This window comes from Sabethes cyaneus, chromosome 3, assembly GCF_943734655.1.
Source record: "Sabethes cyaneus chromosome 3, idSabCyanKW18_F2, whole genome shotgun sequence".
In the NCBI taxonomy this organism is placed as follows: domain Eukaryota; kingdom Metazoa; phylum Arthropoda; class Insecta; order Diptera; family Culicidae; genus Sabethes; species Sabethes cyaneus.
Genome location: NC_071355.1, coordinates 221,182,193 through 221,208,699, shown reverse-complemented (window position 1 = coordinate 221,208,699; position 26,507 = coordinate 221,182,193). Strand labels below are relative to the sequence as shown.

General features: G+C 39.4%; 2 protein-coding genes across 2 annotated transcripts in view; one reads left to right on the top strand and one right to left on the bottom strand.

Moving 5' to 3' along the window:
• Positions 1 to 2,566: 2,566 nt before the first annotated feature.
• LOC128742645 (annulin) lies at positions 2,567 to 12,973 on the top strand. The gene is made up of 6 exons (XM_053839069.1): positions 2,567 to 2,677; positions 10,466 to 10,981; positions 11,038 to 11,421; positions 11,487 to 12,136; positions 12,214 to 12,648; positions 12,708 to 12,973. Exons 1-6 carry the CDS (start codon positions 2,581 to 2,583, stop codon positions 12,918 to 12,920), a joined length of 2,295 nt encoding a protein of 764 aa, XP_053695044.1. The 5' UTR covers positions 2,567 to 2,580; the 3' UTR covers positions 12,921 to 12,973.
• A 146-nt stretch (positions 12,974 to 13,119) lies between these two features.
• LOC128740753 (uncharacterized) overlaps positions 13,120 to 26,507 on the bottom strand; it is a 15,714-nt gene continuing 2,326 nt past the window's right edge. The window contains exons 2-9 of the mRNA XM_053836318.1: positions 22,246 to 22,545; positions 21,699 to 22,130; positions 21,003 to 21,640; positions 17,592 to 17,751; positions 14,337 to 14,402; positions 14,079 to 14,256; positions 13,820 to 14,010; positions 13,120 to 13,754 (exon numbers count right to left, since the gene is read on the bottom strand). Of these exons, the coding sequence (XP_053692293.1) occupies positions 13,120 to 13,754; positions 13,820 to 14,010; positions 14,079 to 14,256; positions 14,337 to 14,402; positions 17,592 to 17,751; positions 21,003 to 21,640; positions 21,699 to 22,130; positions 22,246 to 22,545 (2,600 nt within the window). The remainder of the gene's footprint in view (positions 13,755 to 13,819; positions 14,011 to 14,078; positions 14,257 to 14,336; positions 14,403 to 17,591; positions 17,752 to 21,002; positions 21,641 to 21,698; positions 22,131 to 22,245; positions 22,546 to 26,507) is intronic.

Genomic DNA, 26,507 nt, shown 5'->3' with positions numbered 1-26,507 from the left:
GGTGTTCGACGCCGTTGGATATGTTGATTAATTATCAGACTTAGTAATTGTTAGTATGACGCATTATTTAGGCGATTTAGAGTATCGCACGTTACAAGAATTTCTTGGAGAAACTGTAAATATAGCCAATGCAAGATTCTCAAGGAAAAAAGCAAAGCAATGCCTAGTTGCTACATTTCATTTTCGTATCTCGGACCTTCTGTTTTTATTCGACCGACTTCGCAGCCAGCTGTTAGAGCACAGGACAATTTTTGGGGCTACTGTTACGATTCTATTGACCCCAGTAAGGCTATGCGAGATCTCGCAAAATTTCGTCTTTACCGAAATTAAGCTAAATCATGCGAAATTTATCATATATTCAACTGTAGTTTAATGGTGATTTACCATAAAATCTACCGTAAATTTCGTACGATTTCGTTAAATTTAGGTGAAACCCCCAGGAGCCTCTCCCAGCTGAGATTCGATCATTTACGACTGACTTGTTAGACCAGCGTCATACCCCGAGGCCATCTGGAAGGCCACAAGACCCTCATTCTTGCAATTTGAACAGAAGTTTAAACTTTGATACGGCGTGAAACCATGAATATAAATCTGCTTAGGGAACATGGCCGACGAAAATTTATGCAAAAAGTACAAAGGTCCATGCCACGGGTGGCACGGGCGTAGGCTTGACGTAGGACTACGAATGTAGAGCAATTCATCTCCCAATGCTAAAACCGGAGATTTTTGTACGAATTTCATATATAGATGCCCAAGTTGCGCCTTAAAGGGTTGTGTTCTTACCTGTGAGAAATTCATAATTTCAACTCTTCAGCTAATTTAAAAAGGTCCGTTTGTTAATCTCAAATTCTCTAATTTCTGACTCGTGGTGTCCATTGTCTACTTGCGTCCATCAGATAGGTTATTGATGTGTGGATTAATGGTGGGAATACTTTTTACCGGACAAACCTTACTGGTAGGATCTATAATCAAGATAGACTTTTAAGTTTATGATGTTATGTTATGATGACGTTATGTGTCGCAAGCTAGCTGCTTGCCGATGTGTCGCCAAACCACTGACCGAATGACGATGCGCACCGTAAGGCAAGCAATGTTTCAAATAAAACCTTTAAAATTATGCCACTGATGTGACTCGAAAGCTGCCTGTCCGGTGTGTCGCAAGCTAGCTGCTTGTCGATGTGTCGCCAACGAAAGCCGCTGACCGAATGACAATGCGCACCGTAAGGCAAGCAATGTTTCAAATACAACCTTTCCTGCCGATGCGTCGCGTCGCGACCGAATGACGATGCGCAGCAAAAGGCAGGCAAGCAGAAGCAATGTTTCAAATACAACCTTTCCTGCCGATGTGTCGCGACCGAATGACGATAAGCAGTAAAAGAAGTGGCAGTGTTTTTTTTTTGAAAAATTTCCAATCGATTGATACCAATATCTCTAGATTCTATAGACGGATGACTGAGTTATAAGCGTGCAAACTATAACCACTTTTCGTTACATGTTCCCTTTTCGTTTTTCTAAAGTGCTCCCCTATATAGATAAAATAGAAATAAAAGACGTCAAAAAATCGCTATGTTTTATTTCAGATTTAGATTCTATAGGCTTTTTTGCGTATTTGGATATATATTTTGTAATGATCCGGCCAGCAGAATTGGATGAAAACAATCATACACCTAAGTATTCTAGATCTGCGCGAAGAACGTACACAAGAAAAATAAAATTTAAAAGAAGATCACGTCACGAAATATCTATTACTGGGCAGTCGTTTTTTGGTACTGTTTATTTTAGTGCTGTTGTTGGAAACCTAAAGCTGAAGTAGAAAAAAACTTAAGTACCATTAGTCGCAACCAATTCATTGTCGTGTCGCATTTAGGTATGACATCATAGTTGCGTCTTTGCGTCGATTTTTCGCTGTTGTAATTTTGCGTGCCCTAACTCTTTTACGGCCTCTGGGGGCACGCCATACCAAGCGATCAACAATGACGTTAAAGCGTTTCTGACACCATGAATCAGCAGTCCATTCGTGAGAAGAGCGAACGACGAAGCGACGATGAATGGTCCGCTGACTATTCCTTTCCGTCGATGTAACACCGTCCGGGATGACCGGCGGATACAAAGCTGCGAGAGAATCATGGTTTGCCGGTGGGGATTCCACTCCACAGCGTCATTAGCGGCGACGGCTATGTATCCGTGATTCTCTTGTGTGGTCGAGTCTGGCGATCAAACGATCGGCTTCTCTCTTTCCTGAACTGGCGGCGTAAACTGGCGCGCATGGCGGCACGTTCATTCATAAGGCGCGGATAATTTGATCTATGAGATGCACGCTAGGAGGCGTGAGACAGAGCCAAACTTCGGATGTAAAGTATGTGTTAAGCGATGTATAGTTTGTTGCATTCCAGCAGGCGGCTGATTCTCTTTAGATTCATTTGTGAGGAGAGATTCTGTATAAGAAAATCGGTCGCGATCTGCATTGCTACCAGTTGTATTTTCAATCGCGCGTGGACTAGTCGAGGAGTATCGATTGATGAAACGGTGGCTAGTGTGAATCGTTGACAAACGCAACTATTTATCGTGTAATAGAAGAACATGAGCTACCTATACGACTATGTGGAACGATTTCTGCCTACATCCTGGAGACGGAAGCGGATACGACGACCGATGGTGCATTGGTCGCCGCCAGAAGGTAAACATTTGATTTTTTTTGGTGCGTCAGTGCAGGTATCTGAAGTATATATTGTTAGAAACGATTACATCATTTGTGAGATATGTGGCGGACTACGGGAGCCGACTTTCGATTGAGTCCAGCCCAGACGGGACAGAAACGATTTGTTTGTTCGTTGCAGTGAATATGTAAGAGGAATTAATGACTGATGGAGTGGGTAGAACTTTGAACGTCATCAGACAACCGTTCCGATAGAATAGTGAAATAAAAAATGCGATGTATAGACAGTCGTATTACATTACTTAATAGACTGACAAATGGAAGCATTCGTTTGTTTCATAATCATAACCCATTACCGAGATATTTCCTCAATGGTCCGATTTTTAATGATCCGTATATCTCTGAATAATTCGATTCCTATGTGCATATGTGAACTCCGAAGACCCATATGATGTTGCAAACAGGGTGTGCTTACCTATAGGTATTGTAAATCGACTGCGAATTTCTAGTCATGATTCGTTTCAAGCACGTAGATTCGGGAACGGCATGTTGGTTGCCGATTACCGGCACGAGGCGAGGTTACAAATACGTCAACAGTCATGGGCGGCATCCATAAAGTACGGCACGCTTATAGGGGGGAGGGGGGGTAGACCTAATCGTGACGATTTGTGACGTAGGGGGGAGGGGGGGTTTGAAGTTATGTGACGTCACATGAAAAAAAAATCAAATGGAAAATTTATTCGGGATATTATAATTTAGCCTTCCTTTTAAGATACAACTATTGAAGGTTTCTATAAAATTAACGTTCTGATGAATTTTAAAATAAATAGTTAAATTTTTTGAATGAAAACTTTTTTTCAACATATATGTGTGAACAGCACTCATTTATTCTTCTATGTAGTATGAACTCTCCATTACGGCTTTACAGAATATGCAGTACACCGCTGAAGAGCTACTTGAGTACCGTCTTGCCTAAAAGATTTTTGCAACCGCAAATAGCAGTCGCACAAACTCCTGAGAGGCTACGGGGTGCTACCAGAGACCCATGGCAATGTTTTCCCTTGATATTCGTGCTGAACTCAATCGATTAACATAAACTCATACCGAAGTTCCACTGCTGCTTTTAAGGTTTTTCAGTATAATTTATACTGCCCCTCACTCAAAAGCTCTCTGAAGAATAGAGTTTATGCCACTTGCGGACTAAATTTCGCTTCTAAGGTAGTGTTGAATGATTGCACGATTGAATGAATACACAAAATGACGAAATCCGTCAGAAAAGTTCTTCCAAGGCGTGTTGCTGCAAGACGTCAGCAGGAAGTCCTGATTGTTTCAACTAGATCAGACGAATTTGAGTGGATGGATGTAAAGGACGTGGATATGCGCGAAACATTCATCGACGACACATCAGCGACTTCTGATATTTTCAAAATCCATGAATCGATGACTCATAAGCTCAAAAATTTTCCTTTTTTTATTTGCTGAAATTCATTTGATAGCTTTAAATAAAAAGGTTGAAATGAATATTTAATTTTTTTGTTGTGAAGGAGGGGGGGGGGGGGGGTTGCCGTGACGTGACGTACTTTCTCAGGGGGGTCACCGAATGTGTGACGAAATGTGACGAGGGGGGGAGGGGGGGTTGATTTTGGTCAAAATTTGCGTGACGTACTAAATGGATGTCGCCATGTTATTTCTGTTATTTTCAAATTAAGTTTGCAACTAGATTTATTCTCCTTGCTTCTTTGAAACTGAAGAAAAAATAGCAAGTGCTAAAATAAACAGAAAAAAATTGTGCTGCTGTCTATATATAATTTGATGTTTTCAAATCGTTTTCTACTACCAGCAAGAAACTATAGATCTTTGGCGTATTACATCTGCATTGTCCAATCATGTGGCATTGATGTTTGCCCGTGCAAACACCAACCGATCAGTAATCGCGCACTGTTTAACCAACGTGCAATTTGCAATTTCGTTGCTAATGGGTGGTTCTGTTCTTCGTTTTCAGCCGACCAAAATATGACTAATTCGCTAATTTGAATTAACGCGACTTGCGAAGCACACGCAGTCGCGTTCCGTGGGTGTTGTAGGCAGCCACAGCGATTGTTTTGATTCGCGTTGTTCCATCCGCTACCCACCGCCACACCGCGAGGACAGACCACTCGCGTGGCGCTTAGGAAGCACGCATCATTCGATCGAATCGCGCGGTGTGCCAGGCGTCAGCTTTCAGTGTAGGTGCTATTTTTAAGCATGAAAGCACCTTCGGGAAGTGACCATTCTTCTGACAACACATTGTAAATGTTTTCATGAGGCGACCTTGACCAGATTCACTGGGTTCTCACGCTTGCTCTAGGAAACTGTTTGGGCCAGGACCATTGATTGGCTTTCCATGATTGATTGTCTAAATTAAATCAACAGAAAATTATTAATTTTCTCAACGAACGTTCAGTTTCTGTCGGAGTTGAAAAGTGGTTAGCTGGTTGTTGCCTTATTTGGAAGATGATGCCTTTGAAATATACTTTCATACGCGAATCAACTATTTGCCATTTTCCTTTAATCGGCAATATCTGTATGCAATAAATTAAGTCATATTTTTTTCTGTGACAGAACTGATTGAACTGGATCAGACTGAAGCCAACATTTTGTAATGGTAATCGAATAGTATTAATGTTAGGAAACCATTTTTCTGGACACCAAATACAGCATGCGACACCAATAATTTGTTACTCATACTAAATCTTAGTGGCCTATTGAAAATGGGAATTCCCCATCCAGTGTTATAATCAGAATAACTTGGTATGATAGTCTGATTCACTTCGATCTGTTTTGAATTCTAGCCGTTGACTGATAATGATGGCACCCGCTATAATTTATGGTTCAATTTCAATTATAGGTTCATGCTTGTTGACCTATTACGTTATTTTTAATAATAAATCGTCTGCAACTTCTGCGGGTATTAAAGCTGAATGCAGGCAAACTAATCATACTTGTAATTGTTTTTACTATTTTCATATGTTTTTTCAATATTTATTTTTTCCAATTTAGCCGCTAGTTTGTTGCAAATATATGACCGGGGATGGTATTGAGAAACGATACTTTTTTTTTAAATATCAATTTCGAAAATAGTGTGACCAATTAAAAATATCATCGCGAGTTTACTTGCGATCTAATTTAACATTAAGGTGAAATTAGCAGTCATCGATTCTGTCAATTTCAAAAGCAGTTTTTTTGTTTGAGACAAAAATTCTGTTCATGGAAATATATTCGCTGTGTTCATATTGACAAGAAGAAATCAGTATTTAAATTTTTACAAACAGAACCCCGCGCTTGGGCCCAAAAACTGCTTCCGAAATTGGGCTCTCCGACGAAAAGTTGATGACTGCTAATTTCCCGTTAAAATCCTACGCTTTTGCCCTGTAGTGGATAATAAATAGGAACAGAATCGGGTCTAGAAAAACAGACCATTTTTTAGAAGTTAAAAAATTCCATGGAAAACTGCCTTCCGTTACTCTTACGTGGCTATGATATTTGATTATTTACTCGTATGATGAAATCATACACAGTAGCAAGAAAGAATAAATGTCATTTGCATTTGGACTTAATTGTGTGACCATGAGGTGACACGAGCGATGGCAATCGCTTCGTTATTCTCTCGTTCTATCTTTCTTTTCGAGGAAAGTCTATGATCAATTTGCTTCAGTCACATCGAAAGTTGCAAATAAATCGTCGTGTACCAGAGTGGTATACGTGCATATGTTTAAAATATTGATAATAATTTTTTTTATTTACGATTACGATATTACTTACTCTATAAAAACTTCTCTATATAAAATTTCAATACAATAACACAGTATGGTGCATATTTTAAAAACAATGTTCGTAATTGGTCATTGCTGCCCCAAACTTAACTATTAACTTATTCAGCCGAGACCCGGGGTGGTTCTTGCCGTATCAAGAATTCCTTTCCATTGTACTAGGTCCTGGGCTACTCGTCGCCAATTCGTTGCGCGTCTCGACACATGCAACTCGGTTTTAACCTGGTCGAGCCATCGTGCACGTTGAGCCCCTCTATTCCTGGTGCCGGTGGGGTTCTTGAAGAGAACGGATTTCACTACACAGTCGTTCGGCATCCTTGCGACGTGGCCGGCCCACCGTAGTTTCCCAACTTTTGCCAGGTGTACGATGGGAATCTCTCCAAGCAGTGCCTGTAGCTCGTGATTCATACGTCTCCGCCACTCTACGCTTTCCGTTTGCACTCCGCTAAAAATAGTCCACAACACCTTTCGTTCAAAAACGGCAAGTGCACGTATGTCTTCCGTAAGCAAAGTTACTGTTTCAAGTCCGTAGAGGACTACCGGTCTTATTAGCGTTTTGTACATCGTCACCTTTGAGCGGCGGCGTATGCTCCTTGATCGAAACGTCTTGCGGAGGGAGAAGTAGGCTCGATTTCCAATTTGAATGCGTCGTTGGATCTCCTTACTCGTATTATTTTCGTCGGTGACCAGAGATTCCAAATATACGAACTCATCAACCACTTCCAGTTCATCGCCGTCAATAGTCATTGTCCGTGGGAGGCAAACGTTACTTTCTCGGGAGCCTCTTCCTACCATATATTTGGTTTTTGACGCATTAAATGTAATTTGTAACCCTATCCTCCTAGCCTCCGTTTTTAGTCTGGCGAAGATTGCCTTCGCCGTCTCACGGTTTCTAGTAATGATGTCGAGGTCGTCTGCAAAGGCTAGGAATTGGCTACTTTTGCTGAAGATCGTTCCTCTCGTTTCGATGCCCGCTCGCCGGATCACACCTTCAATAGCGATATTGTATAACATACAGCACAGTCCATCCCCTTGCCGTAACCCTCTGCGCGATTCGAAAGGACGTGAGAGTGTTCCCGAAACGTGTACGTAACACATCACTCGTTCCAGAGTATTGCCATTGCTGCCCCTGGGGTTTTAATTTGGCTCACACGGATCTATCTTCAGAATTTTAGTGTGATTTGAGGTTTCGTATGACGAGTTTTTGTTCATGTTCTAAACCTGCCACTTGTCTAGGGGTTTTCGAGAGTCTCCGGAACATGTCCAGTTACGACCGACGCGGCCCTACGTAGTTGATTTTGTCTTCATTGGACTAGTTTTTGAACTCTAGTTTGATATGAGATCTCGCGTGATATATTTTAGTCTAAGTCGCAAAGCGGCCATTTCCCCCAATGGCAAGTTAATCCGGAACATTTCTAGATAGTCTCAATATAGCTCAAAAACGGAACACCGTGATAATATTTATAAATTTTCTTAATTATCCAGGAAAAATGTTATCAGGAAAAAGCTTTCACAAAATCTCCAAAGAGAAGTTGGATTTACGAAATTTTGCATTCGGGTATAGTTAATGGGCTTATGAATAAACACAATATTTTAATAATTCGAGGTCTCCCATTTTTCCAGAAAGTTTCAAATAAAAGTTTCTAATTTGCTCTGACTCTTAAGCCAAGCATAGTAGAACAGTGTGTAAATTTTTAAAATATTCTCTGGACAAATTTGTCGCAAATCCTACAAGAGGCACTCTTCATGCTTCAATGAGTGTGAACAGAAGATAGAGCAATACCTAATTCAGTAATATTGCAGAAAATAATTAGCTCTGTAAATGTTCCATATAAAACTTTTTCAAATTTCGCTTGTCTGCGGTGGTACAGTCAAATATGTCAGTAAAATTGGAGTACAAAAAACATGACAGCTTTGAATTCGATAGGTCTCAATTCAAGAGATTTAGATTTCTTTAAGCAACAGTCAAATTTTATTTTTATACGATATGCATTGAAAATTATTTGAGCCTTACCTCTTACAGGCAAATGGTAGGAAACAAAAGTATATGTACAAAACAGCAAAAACATGGACTATTTCTAAGCAAGATAGTAATTAAAACCGTTAATAAATACTATTATCTGCAATGCGTGCTTTTAAATTTGAGCTATTTTGACATAACATGTTTTTCCCAAAAAACCGCATATGCGTTAATGTGAAATGCCTTATTTACAATTTACAATGTGCAATACATATCAAAGCCAGTCACAAAAGGTGCAAGACCTTAGCAGCTAGAGTATCGACGCTGTGGGTTATCCAAAACTGTGGTATGATTGTACATTTATTTGTAATGAAATACAAAAATATGGGATTCTTCTCCAACTCGTTAAAAGCATTATATTGTGCCGTAAAGAAAGGAAAAGTACAGCTTTTTGAATAAACAAAATTTGCTATCAACCACTCAGTAGGGTATGTTGCTGCTTCGTCGTAATTGCCTATTCCCGTCCTATCCAACATATCAGCGATTTTTATGACACATAATGCAAAATTAGTAATTCCCTAATATTTTAGTTTGTTGACTATCATACGCGATCAATCAAAGTGTGCTGAGATCTATTTGAATACTTTTTTTCATTAAAGAATTCCTTGCAGCCAAGTTTCCTACGTTTTTTCGTGCGACGAAGAAGAAAATGTCGACTAATCGTTTCAATTTCCGTCATTCATAAAATGGAAATAATCCACGCAACGCATTGTCGTTATTCTACAGCCGGGAAAACTGGCATGACCTGCAGAAGTTTTGCAGAATAACATTTGTGATGCCGTCCTACACAAATACATGCGCGCTAGTTTCGTAAACTTTATTGTGATTTTTAGTTTGGACGACGAAAAATTTTGATGAACGAATTTTAAAACGGTACGACGAATATAAGAAATAAAGTCAGTTGCGTAATTTCAATAATATGCTTTAACCCTTTATAAGGCAGTGGCAACTATATTGCCACCAACAAACATTTTTTATTTTGCTTCGATAATTATATTGATGTCATTATAGACGCAAAACAAGTATTTTTCGTTGGTGGCAATTTTATTGCTGCGGCCTTATAAAGGGTTAATAATCGCTTTTCCGTGATTTCAAAGTTCACGGATCGGAAGGTAAGTGTGTTTGAGTGAAATCAGCACAAGAACTTTTGGAGTATTCATTAAATCCATCCAACAAATGATGAAAATTAGAATGGCTTTACTTACTACGACGGGAATTAGAAATAAACCCTACTTTTCTTTTATCTGGGTATTAATGAAACTCACAAATCTCACAGAGCGTTGTGTCACATACTTGTCACATACTTGGGATCATTATATCATGACAATTAATTACGGTATTGCCAACAATCGAACTGAATTGACTGACAGCATCTGTGTGAGCCTCCTACCGTGAGAGCATCCGCTTGGCGATGACTTTTATCTATGGTTAAATAATGATCATTAAATTGTTATGCGCTATAAATGATCAGCTACTTATTTGCTTTGTTAATTGGTTGTGTCTTTTAAATCTGCAAATGGGGTTTCCAGTTTTCTCCGGGTTCATTATCTTGTCGACGTTTGTCTACGACATAACGAATAATGGATATTCTTGATAAAAAATATAAAACGCGTGGATAGTCCAGTTGTTCTATAAGCGGCTTGTAAATCACATCGTTTTGTTTGAAATATCCGAAAATTATTAGGGCGAAAAGTACAGTATGCTGCAACAGTGCAATCTTAACGCTGAACGTATTAGATTACACACGCCTTGGAGAGCGTTTTGTCTAAAAATACCTTTCGAACTAGTTGGTGGTTATTCGCTTCATTTCATGACCAACCTTGCTTTTCATTCTGTTTGGAAACAAGTAGTAATTAGCCCGTATATTTAGAAGAGCAGGTACGGGAGAAAATCATTTCCATTTCATTTCCTGATAAAGTATTAATGATAATTAGTGGCCCGCGCATGAATAATGGACAATCAACTTTGTTTTTGTTACAGACTCACCTTCAGCGAACGTCCTTACCGTGAAAGCAGTAGATTTATGTATCGGAGAAAATGGAAAACTGCACCACACAAAACGGTTCGAGCTAATGAACCGAGACAGTAACACCGGTCCGCTGGCGCGATTGGTAATACGGAGGGGTCAAATATTTCGCCTGCGGCTGATGTGCGATCGTCCTTTTGATCGGGGCCAGGATGCCATGAGTCTGATTTTTAGCGTAGACGACGAAGAACGGCCAACCCACGGACACGGAACGCTGGTTGGTGTGGCATTGCAGCAGTATCCACACATGATCGAGGATCCGCTGGAATGGGGAGCTGCGATTGACTTTGTGAGCGGTGACGTGCTGGAGATTTTAGTCAAATCAGCCGTTACCGCACCGGTTACCAAATGGAAGCTGGATATTGATACCAAATTGCTGTCCGAAGGTTATGGCAAAAGTTACTCGCTGCCTCAGCCGTTCTATTTGCTGTTCAACCCGTGGTGCGAAGACGATCAGGTGTACTTAGAAGGTAGCATTAACTAAAATTTTATTATCGGATATCACTTTAAGTTATTTTCATTTTAGATAAGGCCCTTCGAGATGAATGTATCAAAAATGATACGACACTCATTTGGAGAGGGTCCTACAATCGTTTACGACCGTCGGTTTGGAAGTTTGGCCAATTTGAGAAACACATTCTGGATTGCTCTCTGATGGTGATTGCGAAAGTCGGGAAAGTATCCGCCACCCATCGGGGTGACCCCATTCGTGTCAGTAGGGCTATTTCGGCAGCTGTTAATTCGCCGGATGATGACGGTGTCTTGCTCGGCAATTGGAGTGGCGATTTTTCCGGTGGAACGTCCCCAACGAAGTGGGTTGGATCGGTGGAGATAATGCAGCAGTACTACAAGAAGCAAAAGCCAGTAAAGTTCGGACAATGTTGGGTGTTTTCTGGGGTTGTTTCCACTAGTAAGTTGGCAATTGCGTGAAAATTTCTGCAGTTTTGATGAATATTAATCACTATTTTTCTACAGTCGCCCGAGCAATTGGAATTCCTTCGCGTGTGGTAACGACTTACTCATGTGCCCACGACACCCAAGCGTCCCTAACGGTGGACTATTTTGTCGACGAAAAAGGGAGAGTTATGGAGGAATTGAATTCGGACTCGATCTGGAATTATCACGTTTGGAACGAAGTTTGGATGCTACGTCCTGATCTGGGAATGAGCTCTGATGGTGACTACGGCGGTTGGCAGGCGATCGATGCAACTCCGCAGGAAACATCCGACGGGATGTTTCGCTGTGGGCCGGCTTCTGTTTTAGCTGTGAAATTGGGAGAAATCGCTAAACCATACGATAATAACTTCCTGTTTGCCGAAGTAAACGCGGACAAAGTATTTTGGCGTTATACTGGTCCGGCTCATCCTTTGAAACTGCTCCGTAAGGATGTGTATGGAATTGGCCATTTTATTAGTACGAAAGCCGTTGGAAAATGGGAACGAGAAGACATCACCAGCAGTTATAAGTTTGCCGAGAAATCTCAGGAAGAAAGAGATACCATGATGAAAGCACTGAAGCAAGCTAATAGTGCTTTTAGCAGATATTATCTGAACGAAGATTTTAATGAGATTTATTTCAACTTTGAGCTTCATGACGACATCAAAATTGGCGAGCCGTTTTCAGTGGTAAGTGACGGAATTATTTTACGGTTTTAACCATTTATCCCGTCCGTGCTTACCTAATTGTTTTGTTTCTATTTAAGATTCTACAAATCAAAAATCGTTCATCAGAACGAACACATACGGTAAATGGCTCTCTGAATGTTGACACCGTGCTCTACACAGGAAAAGACCGTGAAACGGTCAAAGTGGAACCATTTAGTATCGTTATTGAGCCAAATTCGGAAGACTTTGTTAGGATGGAAGTCACATTTGATGAGTACTACAGAAAGCTTCGTGACCAGGCGGCGTTTAACATTTCCTGTTTGGCAACTGTCGAGGAAACTGAGTATGAATTTTTCGCACAGGATGATTTTCGAGTTCGAAAGCCCGATATCAAGATAAAATTGTCCGATACTCCGGTCTTCCAAAACCCGGTAGATATAACGATTTCGCTACTAAATCCACTTCCGATAGCGCTTCGGAAAGGAATCTTCCACGTCGAAGGGTCCGGTATTGCGAAACCATTTATTTTTAAGGTAAATAATGAAGGGACTCAAACAACAGAAGAATTTTTCATTAAGATTTCTGATTTTAGCATTCGGAGGTGGCCGTTGATGAGACTATTAGCAACACGTTTAGCTTAACACCGGAGTTTGTAGGACGTGCTACGTTAGCTGTTAAATTCACTTCTAAAGACCTGGATGATGTCGATGGTTTTCTTGCCTATGAAATCAAACCACGGCCAGAAGATATACTGATGAATGGCACTGAAAATGAAATAATTGCCCGAACGGATGTGATTGACTAACGTACCAATGCATTGGTATGGATATCTCCTTGACAAACCGCGTGTTCATAAGTTGCGAGTAACCAAAAATAGGTTTAAATTTTATTTAACTTGTTCAATTCAAATGCGTTTAAAGTAATGATTATGTTAACTATTCGGATTATTTATTATAATAAAACGGTCCAAAAAAACGTATATCTCAATAGTACAAGCAGCTTAATCAGCTTAATTCTCTGCTAAATTTGGGCGGTGCATTAGTTTCTAAAAAATGAGTGCCTCGAGCATCTATCGGAACTCCGTCACCCATCGGGACACCTTCAGCGCGGCAGTTATTTCTGTTATACTCTTTCATATCTTTACACGGATAAGCCATGAAGGCATTTCGTGTGTGAATGGATTCAGTGTAGTACTCAAATGATCTTCCGTGACTGCAAGCACCTGTGAAGTCGTTCATACCCCCACATCCAGGTTGGTTAGCGCGTCCTCCATTCGGCCAAAAATCGACATGTCCTAGGTTTTTATCGTGTCCCAGCAAACCGGCACACGTGTGAATAATATCAACAAACCGCGCATCGCTTGGGTCGAGCAAATGGTCTGGCTGGTTATCTGTAAAACCGGGCAGAGCCGGATCGAGCCCGGTTACTCGAGAAACTTTACCTGATCGGACATAACTTCCGGCAAATCCGGATGTATGCGCTCCCAAGCTGTGCCCTATGATATGGACCGAGTCTAGATTGGTCCGCTGTTCTGCAACCATTCGATCTATCAACGCACCAACATGCCGACCCACATCCCGAGTAGCGGAAGCTGATTTGAAGTACAACGTATCGTGTGCCAACGGACTCCAATCCACCACTGTGAAAATAAATTTTTTATGAATACATGATTTTTTTTGTTACACAATTATAAAGAAACTTCACCAAAGACGTTCATGTCCTGTCGTTGGAGGTATGCGTTCTTGATCTCTTGACTAACGGGACTGCTGATGGAGTTACGCCATCCATGAATAACAAATTTTGTAGGCAGGCTAGGATTGTACGAAGGATCAAGTCGGAATGGAGCCGCTGGGTCGTTAATGAATTTAAATGCTTTGGGATTGTTTTTGGTTTGTCTAAAATGTACGCAAAAAGTTAATGTTGCGAAGACCAGAAAATTTTACATCTTATATTTTGTACTCACTGTCTATGGAGGTAGAACGTGACATCGTCATCACAGTTATTACCGTTCCTTTCCAGTGAAGTGTCATTGGGCGTAGTTAAGTTTACAACATGTGGTATTCCTTTATCATCCGGCAGGAACATCCATGTGACACCATAGCTTGGGTCTATGCTTCTCATTTGCTCCATATCGCACTTCACTGCTGGGAGAAAAAGGAAACCCGAACATAAAACTTTAGTAATCCACTTTAGCATCATCAGCTGCTCGATAATTTCTCACAATTGAATATGGTTTTCAGTAGTAAATGTTGACACGCCAAAGTGATCAGAAAGTCAATCATGATAACTTTTGGTTAACTTATTCCACTGTTCCGCTACTGGTAGCACCGTTCATACTATTTCAACTGCAAATTACTGAAAATGAGCCAAAAGAAGCGACCTTCTAATCAAAGGTCGGCTCACTGCAAAAGCCCAACTAATACTCCAATTGAAGTTCAAATTGCAACTATTAAAATCACGCTTTGGTCGTCGCGTCCATCATTACCGTTCTGTTGGTACAGTCCAATACATCACTGACAGAGCGTGCGTTCCGTTCGGCGATTATTAAGTTATTGTTTTTTTTTCATTGGCTAAGTATACTCGGCTGTGATTTATAAATCTTCCAGATATAAATTATTGTTTGTGGCAGTTAAAATCACATAACAGGTCACGCTTCAGCCGTTACTGTCATTTTTGTGTTCGGACTTCGTTCTGTATGGATGGTGATAGCTTATGCTACGGCCAGTGAATAATGTTGCAGTAGCTTAGAATATAGAAGCTGATAACTGATCGTTGGTTTGGGCTAAACTGTGTGTATAGAAAAATTATCAAAGTCGATGGAGCAGTCTTAGTAGTGAGTTAGATATACACGCAAAACACGATACAAATATTGATTCATAAAATAGGTTAAAAAATATTCAGTAGAGGAAGGAGGGGTAAAAGTGCGATGGGAGTAAAAGTGCGATTCAATGATTTATCTGCGCAGATACCGAGTAAATTGACTACATTGACGTGGATAGGTGATTACTTTGACAGCTTGAATCTAACGTAAACTTTGATTGTTTACGAAGCATAGTTGCTGAGTTATGTGCAAATGTTATTTTAGGATGGTTTAGATGTTATTTTTCGTTATACGGCAAATACGATATCAACAGGAGGATATTACTTGTTGAAAATTTGTAGCAGCGTTTTACATCACTCACATATCTGTTTTGAAAATACGGTGAAATGAATTTGCAAAATATATTTCGCTTTTCCATAATTTAATCAAACCCCGTCAAGCGCCTAGTGGGGTAAAAGTGCGATTGACTGACGGGGCAAAAGTGCGATTCATGGACGAGGCAAAAATGTATAGCTAATTATATACAGCTTTAGGCACTATATTACAGATACTAGAAATAGAAGATCTGCAGAACACTGTGTGCTCTACAGATGTTGGCCAAAGGAAAACAATGTTTTTCCGCTGATGATACAAAAAACAAACGTTTGGAAAAGTTTCGATCTGGCGGAGCCTGAAATACATCGGCGCAAAATAGGAAAGGTGCAAATTGAGAATATTTCTTACCGAAACATACCGCAGATTAAAGATAATATGAATTTGTTAGCTACTGGTGTGATAATTTCAAGGATTCGAGCTTCGCACTTTTGCCCTGCGGTATTCGCATTTTTGCCCCGCCAGTGGGGTAAAAGTGCGAATCGGCACTTGATCAGAAGAATGAAGAATTTATTTTGCATAACACTATTATTCCAGATGATTTATAGTTGAATGCGAAGACATTGAGTTACTTCATCACTATAAAAGATATTTTGTTGTTGTCCTTCTTTCTCACGAAAATTGATGACAACTTCAAACATCGCACTTATACCCCGCCCTACTCTATAGCACAGTAAAAAGGCAGGCATTATTACAATAAGCACACTTGAAAGTTCTGAATTTGATGAAAGTGGGAAGTTCTCTCAGTATACGATTCGAGTTCAGAGGAATTTTCATTTACCAAATTCAGGCAACATTTTAAAATTTATCGTTCAGAAATATCTCATTATGCATTGTTATGTCAGTTTTTTCAAGAGAACAATTTAAACTGTAACCGAGATAGAATTTGTAAATTGCAATATTATCAAGACGACTTCAATCTCGTTAAAAGCTAAGCTGTTTGCAACACGACTTCCCAAAAAATAGGTGGAACAAGTCGCGTATACCATATAGCACCGGTCAAGCTATTGTCTAGTTGTTCACCATTAATTTACTCTCAATGGATGTTTCGTTTGATAGTTAATAGTTATGAATGAAAAGGTGAAATGCACGTGCTGCAGATTTGTTAATACACTCAGTCATTGATTTATCGTGAAATAAAATGCTTTGTTATCATCATTAAGCAATAATCTTTTGTGCATGCAGTTCAAAAATTATGCGTAAATGAGTGATTAACTAATTTCTACTTGCGACTTTTGGAAAAAGAAAATAAAACATTATTTTGATGCATTATTTTGATACTGCGTTTTTTCTAACATTATGTTGGAAGTTTAGTATCATAAATACTTCTGCTTAACTGAATAGTTTACTGTTTGAACAATATTTGAAAGAATTTTCAAAATAAATTTAGAAAATTCACATACAAAATTATGGATTTTGAAACGCAAAATATTCGGCTCAACCGCACAATATCTATAACTTGTCAACATACATACTGGCAACAACTTCATATTGGTCACAAAGCCTCGAGGAGAAATTCGCAGAGGAGGAATTTTTGATACGGCAAGAGCCACTCCCCAAGCAGCAGTGTGAGTTTTATTGTACTCTTATGGTGGTCTTCAAGACTAATTTTGGTCTTAAATGCCATCATAAGAGTGCAATAAAACCTAAATTGTTACCTGTGCTTGGCTCTCTGTTGGTAGAAGAAGAAGACCAGAGCTTATGATCACGAAAACGCAACAAACGAATGCTTGCCGTACATGGGCTGGTGAAGACATGCGGAACATATGCAAGTTTGTAATGATTGATCTAAGCTTCAAGATGAAGTATTAATTTCAAGTCTCCACTTGCCCAATTTTAAATTCAAATAAGCGATAACTTTGCAGGGAAAGGTCTTAGAAATTTGCAGTCTTCTCCCAAAACGTGTGTTTTGAGTGCTTCGATAATTATCTAGAACAGTAGAAAAATGTAACTAACAATAGTTAAGTATTAAAATCAAATTTTTAAAGAACTTTCAAAAAAAAAAAGCTCAACTGTACGCACTCGATGTAGATAGATATCTTCTATTTTTTAGATGGATAGTCCTTTAACAAAGTTGCTTGTTTTTACAACTTTAGCAAATAAACATTCCAATTTCGGACATTTTTCAAGCATGTCAGAAATTATAAATTCTTTTTGATCAGATTGATCTATCTCGCACGTTGTGCCCCTCTATTTTTGGTGCCGATGGGGTTAAGAAAAGAACCGTTTTCATTGTACTGTCGTCCGGCATCCTTACGACGTGTCCGACCCTCTGTAGCTTACAGACTTTTGCCAGATGTACGATGCGAATCTCTTCAAGCAGTGCCTGCAACACATGAACGCCTCCGCCAATCCCCGTTTTAGTTTGTACTCCGTCAAATAACGTCCGCACCTTCCACTGTGACCAGGGTGTGTGTATGTCCTTCGTGAGCAGCGTCATAGCCTGAAGTCCACAAAGAACTAATATTAGGCCAATAAGGGTTTTGTATCAATGTCGGCATTGTATAACGGCGTTTGCTTCACGATATAGCGTTTTGCGAAGGGCAAAGTCGACCCGATTTCGCGTTTGAATGCACCGCTGGACCTCCTGACTAGTGTTATTGTTCCCGGCCGTCATCCATCCCAAATTCACGACCTCATCTATCACTTCCAGTTCGTCGTTGTCAACGGGTACCGCTTTCATATATTTGGTCTTCGACGCATTTATTTTTAACTCAATCCTCCTAGATTCTACTTACAGTCTAATGTAGATTGTCTCCGCTGTCGCAAAACTTCTGGCTATGATATCAAGGTCATTGTGCCTCTCGTATCGATGCCCGCTCTTCGGATCATCCTCTCGAGAGCGATATTGATCAGCATTCAGGATTAGCCAACACATAGGCTCAACCCTCGCCACGCCTCGTAGTGACTCGAGAGTGTCCTTGAGATGCGCACGGAACACATCGCTCGATCCAGTGTAACTATGATTAATCGCGTCAGTTGGTCCGGAAAACCGTGTTTGTGCATTATCTGCCATAGCTCATCTCGATCAACTTAATCATATGCTGCTTTGAAGTCAAAAAAGATGTGAAAGATCTGTCGGATAGTGAAAATTTAGTCCGTGAGACTCCATGAAGTCCGCCTAAGACACATTCCAGCGTTACAGGACATTATCCCTACTATGCAGATCAGTTCCTGTTTCATTTAATTCTAGTGGAAAATGAAGTACTCTTTTAGCAACTATTTCAACAGGTATTTGCCAAAAATTTGGTGAAACATTAGGCAATTCACAGGGTAACAATGGGTGCTAATTGTGTCCCGTAACGCTGGAATGTGTCCTAATAATTCGCTACGAAACCTTGTGTAGCGATGACAATCGGCGTAACAGGATCTGGCCGGTTTCTGCGATGGTTTGTAGATAAAACTAGCCAATCCCTCCATCTATTCCTCCAGTAGCTTCTCCTCCTCCCAAATCATCGAAATAACCCAGTGTAGTGCCTTTGCTTGGGTTTCTCCGTCATGTTCATAAAGCAGTGCTGGTAGGTGGTCCTTCCCGGCAACTTTGTCGGTCTTTAGTAACCCGATTTCTCGTCTGACTTCTTAGAGTTTAAATGCTGGGACATTACTGTCTTCCATGGGCGCTCCAAGGTTAATTTACGTTCCGCCTGCTTCTACAACTTTGCCATCGAAGTGTTCACCGAAAAACTGCTCCCAGGTGTCGACCGAGTTGCGCGTGTTATTAGCTCGGAATAGTTATTCAAATTCTTCACCTTCTCTGGTCTCCTTCTGGGGCTTTTTACTCCTTATAGAATCGTGGTTAACAGATTTTTTGCTTGTCGTTATTTGGCGCACATAATTTTTCCAAACCATTTTTCCTCAATATCGCTTCTTGGAATTCCACATTAAACAAATTAATTCGCATACTCCAGCACACTCGGGGCACAAAATCTTTCATCTTTTTTTGAATTATTTGAATTGAACAACGGCTAGCATGAAATCCATGATAAGTTAAAAAGTTCTTGAAATCTAAGAAAATACTATGGCACTATAGGGTTAAAAAACATCCAGTATAACGTATAAACAAGCTAATCCACCTTAGGTTACAAGTTAGGTTCCCGATCTTCTATTACATACTGTACATGTCGGCCGGCAAGCCTGTTTTGGTTCGTTCACTTTGACTCAATTTTGATTCATTTGACAGTACCGTCTCAGCCGAGCAAAATTTGACAAAGTTATGTATGGGACATTTGTAGAACCAGTTATTATCTACAATTTTGTTGAGAAAGGTTTTACTATATCTGTTGTGTTTACGGTGCTACAATGCTAGTACCTTATTAGTGATTAAATGAACGTTCATTTAGTTACTAATGACATACTAGCATTGTAGCATCGTAACTACAACAGATACAGCAAAACTTTATTCAACAAAATAGAAGATCTATAAAGTTCTATAAATGTTCTATATGCAACTTTGTCAAATTTTGCTCGGCTGAGACGGTACTGTCAAATGAATCAAAATTGAGTCAAATTGAACGAAACAGCCCTGTGACGTGCAACCATTCAAATTTGTAACGTGCATCTTTCCTCTAACATAAACTACTTAACTAGAATAATTAACTGCTGCACTTTAATTTCTTACACTTTTTGTGCTGCTAAGGAAAGATAACGTTACTTGTTTAGGTTTCTCGAAATTATACACCGGTAAACGTTAAAGTATATGTTCTCGATGCATCAAACCATCTTGCTGACTTTTTGATTTGCAACTGAATTTACTAACCTGAGGATGCCGATAATACGGCCATAAGTAATATGGTTCCTAAAACACCAAATCTTGGCATTGTTGCGATGTTTATTTTACAACAATTAGCAAGAAACTGACGTATTTCTTTCAATTTCTGGTAGGTTTTAAAGTCATTCATACCAGAAGTAGCGTTGTTATCACTTTTGCAACCCATTGCCCAGGTACCTACATTAATCATATGATAGGTTTTTGTCAAAGGTAAATGACAAAAAACTGGTTTTCATTACAATAACTTAACTTCAAATTAGGTTGAATGTTGTTGAGTTCAAAAATACCTAATATCAATTTGAAATTCAATATTTGATTACAATTCAATGGCAGTAGTAACATAATTGTTGTTCAAATAATTTTTCCATCAAAATTAATTAATAGCATGAACCGACTTTGATTGAACCTCTCTAATACCCGCCGACGTGCGTCAATCATAATGAAAGAGAAAAACGCACCTTTCCTTGCCACTCTTTTCATTCACTATAATAGTTATATCATCCTTATCAGCATTGATTAGAAACAGGTTCGTTCGGCTGCGGAAATTAGCTATGCTTAGAACTAACGTACTAATGTGCCTACTAATTTTTTCCTGTATTGAAATGCCATTATGTGATCAAGAACCAGGGAGACGGTAGAGACCAATTTAATATGTTGCACTGTCACTCAAAGTGCAGTCAACCTGTTTTACGCAGTCCCCAATTCGGCGGGGTAATCTATCAGTGGAACAGCCTAACAAAGCCATTAATCCTGATAATAGTTGACATTTAGTACGGTTTTCAGCCGTATCGCCACGTTATCGGTCAAACTAAAAATTATAAGTTTATAATGGTGTTCGAAATGTAAAACTGTCACATTCAAGTTAAATTTATCTTCTTTATTTTTTAGTAATGGTTTTTTGTGAACATACGACTACTTCATTGTGCATTGAATATTGGAAGTGAGTAATGTTCCATAATGCTTGCTTCTTTTAGTTGAAGGCGCCTTCTTAAATCGTTTAGGTCATTTTTATTCTGATCTACGTTATTGCTTAGCTCACTAGGGATTGCGACATACTGCGTTACAGCTGCCGAATCATCGTACCTATTTTTGTCCTGTTCCAAAATTTGTTTAATGTACTCTTTGGTCAGTTTGTTGGTTCCAATGTGGTTGAAATATGGCCAATCATCACCGTTGACGTTGTTAGGGTCTTGGGAATAGGGAGTCGGGAAGTGTTCTACGTTGTTGAAGTTACTGTCTAATTTACCCCATTGGTCGATATCGCCTATGAATGGATCTCGATTTAAACCAAATTTATTGAGCACGTGATCCTTTTTCTGTAAACCAACCGTATCGGTCCATCTACCGATGGCAAATGGAGAATCAGAATTCGTTGTCACAATGTACATTCCTTCCGTTCCTGGGGTACAATCTTCACCTGCCATCACTTGGTAGTTTTTGTGACGACAAAATCCAAGTAAGTAATAGATGTAACTATTGCATTTCCATCCCCAGAATCCAGACAGGCTACGAATGGATTCTGCGAAATAGTCTGGAGCCCTATGGTGACTGCATGCCACTGGATCTGAAAAATAAGTGGTCATAAATAAGTCAATTTGAATCATTTATTAAAGAAAGCTTACTTTGTCCTAGTGTCCAACAGCCTGGCTGCATAATGCCTCCATTCATGTAGAAATCCACATGCCCGCATCGCTCTATTTTTCCTTGCACCATAGCATTGGTGTGTATCACGTCAACAAAGTCCGCATCCGAGGGATCCAGTTTATCATTTGCATCGGCCGTGATGAAGAGTGGCATGGCAGGATCCAGTCCGGTTATTCTCTTCAATTTAAAAGGTCGAAGTTTGACGGCTACATAGTTCGTTACCTGGGCGCCTAGCGAAAAACCAATCAGATGGATGTTGTCCGTTCCTGAATCCAGCAGCCGTTGTACCATTTGTGCTATGCACGTCCCCACGTGTTTAGTGTTGTGAACCGCGGATGGATAGCAAGGACCCGGTCCCAGTAGACTCCAATCGACGTAGAACAAATTGTAGCTAGCGCGTTGAAGGTATTCTAAAACACAATTTAAAAAGTAGATATGGCTAATGACATAGATAACAAGTAGGAATAATTCAAGTATCTGTAAAGACAGAAATTTTTTATATGAAACAGGAAAATTAAACGGTACCTTGTTTCATGTTAATCAGTGGCGCCAAAAACATGTCTGCATTATAACCGTGTATAATTACTTTCGTCGGCAGCGACGGATTGAAGTACGACGAGCTGAGATTGGATTTTTTCAAGCTCTCGTCGATATGTACGTACTGGCGGTCCTGCGGGTTGGACCGGGTATAGAGATAAAACTTTACGTCCTCATCAGGGCATGGACGATTCATCACCCACGTGCATGAGCCGATCGTGACACTGTGGAGTGACTCGCGGCTTATTACAGGGATGGCATTAGTAACACCTGCCAGCAGAACAGATGCTGAAAAATAAGAGGCAAATAAATAAATACAATTTTTTGCGCCGAAATGTGGACTTAATATGTAACATAGACTAATAAAATCAAATCGGTATCTCAGTGCTTCTGCTGCTCTATTCAGGTGCTTCTACACTATTATCATGTACCATACGTCTCCATTGACTTACTTTTTAATACAAATTTCAAGTCAAGTTTTCTCAAAAAAATTCGTCAGGTTGCATCTGTATTAGCAGTGCAGTGAAGTTCTGAATCGATAGGATTCCACAATGGCGTATATGGTTGAGCCCAAGCCGGTGATCGATAGTGATGTTTACTTGTTAGTCCAATTTTTACAGCAGAAGAAGATCGTTTTTAAATTTTACTTGAACGATATTTGGGAAAATGCTTAAACATGTTCATTTTTTTAAAAATCTGGTTTCCTGCAGATTTATTTGGATTTCAGGAAGCAAAGCATTACAAAACCTTCATTTGATGGTAATATTGTAAAAACAAACAGTTTTGTCCAGTGCACCATTTTTTTGCGTCCAAGAGGTGAATTTGAGGCTTCAATAATAAAGAAAATAATAGCATTCAGCTAATAACATGGCAGGGATTTGAAGGCCAGCTTTGCAATAAAACCATGACGACTGCATATTAGGCAGGTCATACCAGATAATAACCGTGTGTCAAATGCGTTCTGGTGCAAAATGTACTACGAATGTGTTCTCGTACCAAATACGAATCATTCGTAATATTGTAATAACAACATTTGCGATAGAACGAATGTTTTTAAATGGTATTGACTTTTTTATCAACTATGAATGTAGTTGTATGATTTTACTAAATAAATTCGAAATTATGTTCTCAGTGGCTGGAGGAATGGAAAAATGGGGTTATTTGTCCAACCTACAAACTACAAGAAAGGTGACAAGCTGGATTGTGAGAACTAATGAGGGATCACTATATGCCATCTACAAAGTGCTTTCCCAAGTAAGCCTATATCGACCGTCGAAAATAGCCAATAGATTCATTGGAAGTTATTACGTTCGTTTAGGTAGGACTGTGGTATTCGACGGGGATGAATTTGAGGAGTCTATCTTGTGTACCCTGGCTTACTAGCAACGGAGGACAACAATGCAAAGCCGTGAGATTAAAAAGTGTGTTATCGGTGGAAGTCAGGTACTACTGGAAGCACTACTCCACAAGTTTTTGGGGTTGAATGAACCGAGTATCCGTACACACTTTGCGCAAACCCGAAGACACCAGATCTCAAGACTGGACATAGTAGAAGATTCGCATATACACAGCAAAGGACGATACTACTAACGCCATCTCTTATCCCAAGGGAGTTTCCACTGCTTATAAGTGTTAGTGATCGCTACCATCTGAAAGAATGTATGCGTGTGATGTTCATGTATGGTGTCATGCAATGATGTCACTGTGGTTGTGATGCTAGAGTGATGGCACACATACAACCTAAAAGTTACCACCGTCATCCGTAGACGGCATGTTCACCCTGTTCGTCGAGATTCGACAGAATGCCCAGTCTTGAGTTCTGTAGTCTTCGGCAAAACGCTAATTAGACCGGTTGGTCTCTATGGGCATGAAACGTGGACCCTGCTAGAAGAGGAATGTGGGCACCCTAAGCAAATCACTTATTATCCCAAAATCTATGCATCATAACTCAAAAAAGTTGAATCGTATACTGAGATTTACTTGTTTTCTGTTTATCAGCGGAGTTTAACAATTGTATCTAGCTTAGTTTTGCTAAAATATGTTAAATTAAAAACAATTATTTTTTGGCATCAACATTTTGTTTTGGTGATATGGACACCCACTGGGCTGAAATGGACAATGTGTAAAAAATTGTTGTTTTTAACGAAATAACATACGGTGGCTCATAACAGATAACTTAGGAACACATATTAATTAGTAATAGTGTTTCGAGCTCAATTCCGTCTATCTGAATGGAAGAGCCAGTTCATAAATCATACCAATATCACTTTAGTTTTTTCGCAAGTATACAAAACCATACTTCGATGAATCTAGACCTTATTTAAAGTCTTATTACACATTTGTTGTATGCAAGTGCTCCTGCATTAGTTTCTGATGGCTCAGAAAGGGTGGTCAAACCTAAAGCTGAAGATAGAATGACGGTTCGACATATCGATTGGGATAAAATACTTACGATAACGAAATGAATGTGTCATTGCATTTTGCACAACCATAGACATTCAGCCCCGAGTGCCTCAAAAATCACATATTTTAATATGAATCTGAGTATGAGGGGAAATGACCAGAGAAATATTCCATTCAGTTTGTTTTCAAAGACATTGAAACCCGATTATTAAAAGGCCTGACTTTTGTTGCGAATGTTCCCTTTGGCGATCATACGTTATTGGCGGGATTGCAAACACTCTCAAGTACTCAATATCCATTCTTGATTGCCTACAGTGGGCTTTTCGGTAGACTTTTCTTGTTTTAACATCACATGCACATTTTTTTAGTACTTTTACGGTATCTAGAATCAATTAGACTGAAGAAATGGTTTGAAATCAACTTGAACATTTCACCCCTAAAAAACTGTCTATTTCATCCCACACAGCATACAACAATATGCACTGCACTGCATAATAATTAGAATAAAAAGTTTGTTAAATCACTGGAAAAACACCATAGAGCATAAAAATTACATCTGGTGTCGTTTTAGGCAGTTGTTTTGTTTACGTTTACATTTGGCAACACCTGTCAAAATTAAGCTCAATTTTTTACGTTAATAACGGTGTAAGAAGATAAGGAAGAAGTTGAGAATAATGTGAAACCAGAGAAACTGGTACTTTCCGAGATAAAGTACCTGCCCATTTTACCCCAGGTGTTAAAACACCCCAAACGACCCTACCTAATTGTTTTTCAAAAACCTGAATTATTCCACCTAGTGGGGCGACTTTGCCTATCTGCCAAGCAATTATTTTAGATTTCTAAGTTTATGAATATGGGTCATTCTATGCGAGGTGATCAAACAAAGGAAAATGAGGGGATTTGACAAAAACGGTCAGTAGATTACATGTGGCTTGGACACTCGGAGTTGGCTACATACCTATATTATTAAATTTTAGATATCAAAATTTATATTTGACATTCTTCGATAAAGTTTATAAGAATGTTCTGCTTGCCAAATGCAACTTTTATGATTTACATACTAAAATACATATTTTGATTTTTGGTAAGCTGTGTCCAACTCTTCTCAATGGTGATTAAGAAAAAATAATAATTAAGAAATCAAACAGTAGGGTTTATTTCTAATTCCCGCCGTAGTAAGTAAAGCCATTCTAATTTTCATCATTTGTTGGATGGATTTAATGAATAATCCAAAAGCTCTGCTGCTGATTTGACTCAAATACACTTACCTTCCGATCCTTGCCCTTTGAATTCACTAAAAAGCGATTAATAAAGCATTTGATTGAAATTACGCAACTGACTTTATATCTTAAATTCGTCGTACCGTTTTAAAATCCGTCCATCAAAATTTTTCGTCGTCCAAACTAAAAATCACAATAATGTTGACGAAGCTAGTGCGCATGTATTTGTGTAGGACAGCATGACAAATGTTATTCTGCTAAATTTCTGACGGTTATGCAAGTTTTTCCGGCTGCAGAATAACAGCAATGCGTTGCGTGAGTTATTTTCATTTTATGAATGACGGAAATTGAAACGATTAGCCGACATTTCCTTCTTCGTCGCACGAAAAAACGATGGAAATTTGGCTGCTAGGATCTCTTTAATGAAAAAAGCATTTAAATAGGTCTCAGCTCACTTTGATTGATCGCGTATGAGATTGCCTCAAAAATATTAGAGAATTACTAATTTTGCATTGTGTGTCATAATAATCGCTGATATTTTTAATAATTTGTGTTGGATAGGACGGGAATAGGCAATTACGACGAAGCAGCAACATACTCTACTACATTACAGTAGAACGCGATGAT

Coding starts and splice junctions, on each gene's coding strand:
- LOC128742645 (XM_053839069.1), top strand. CDS start 2,581: ATGAGCTACCTATACGACTATGTGGAACGATTTCTGCCTACATCCTGG. Junction 10,982..11,037: donor CGATCAGGTGTACTTAGAAG/GTAGCATTAACT, acceptor TTTTCATTTTAG/ATAAGGCCCTTCGAGATGAA. Junction 11,422..11,486: donor TTCTGGGGTTGTTTCCACTA/GTAAGTTGGCAA, acceptor ATTTTTCTACAG/TCGCCCGAGCAATTGGAATT.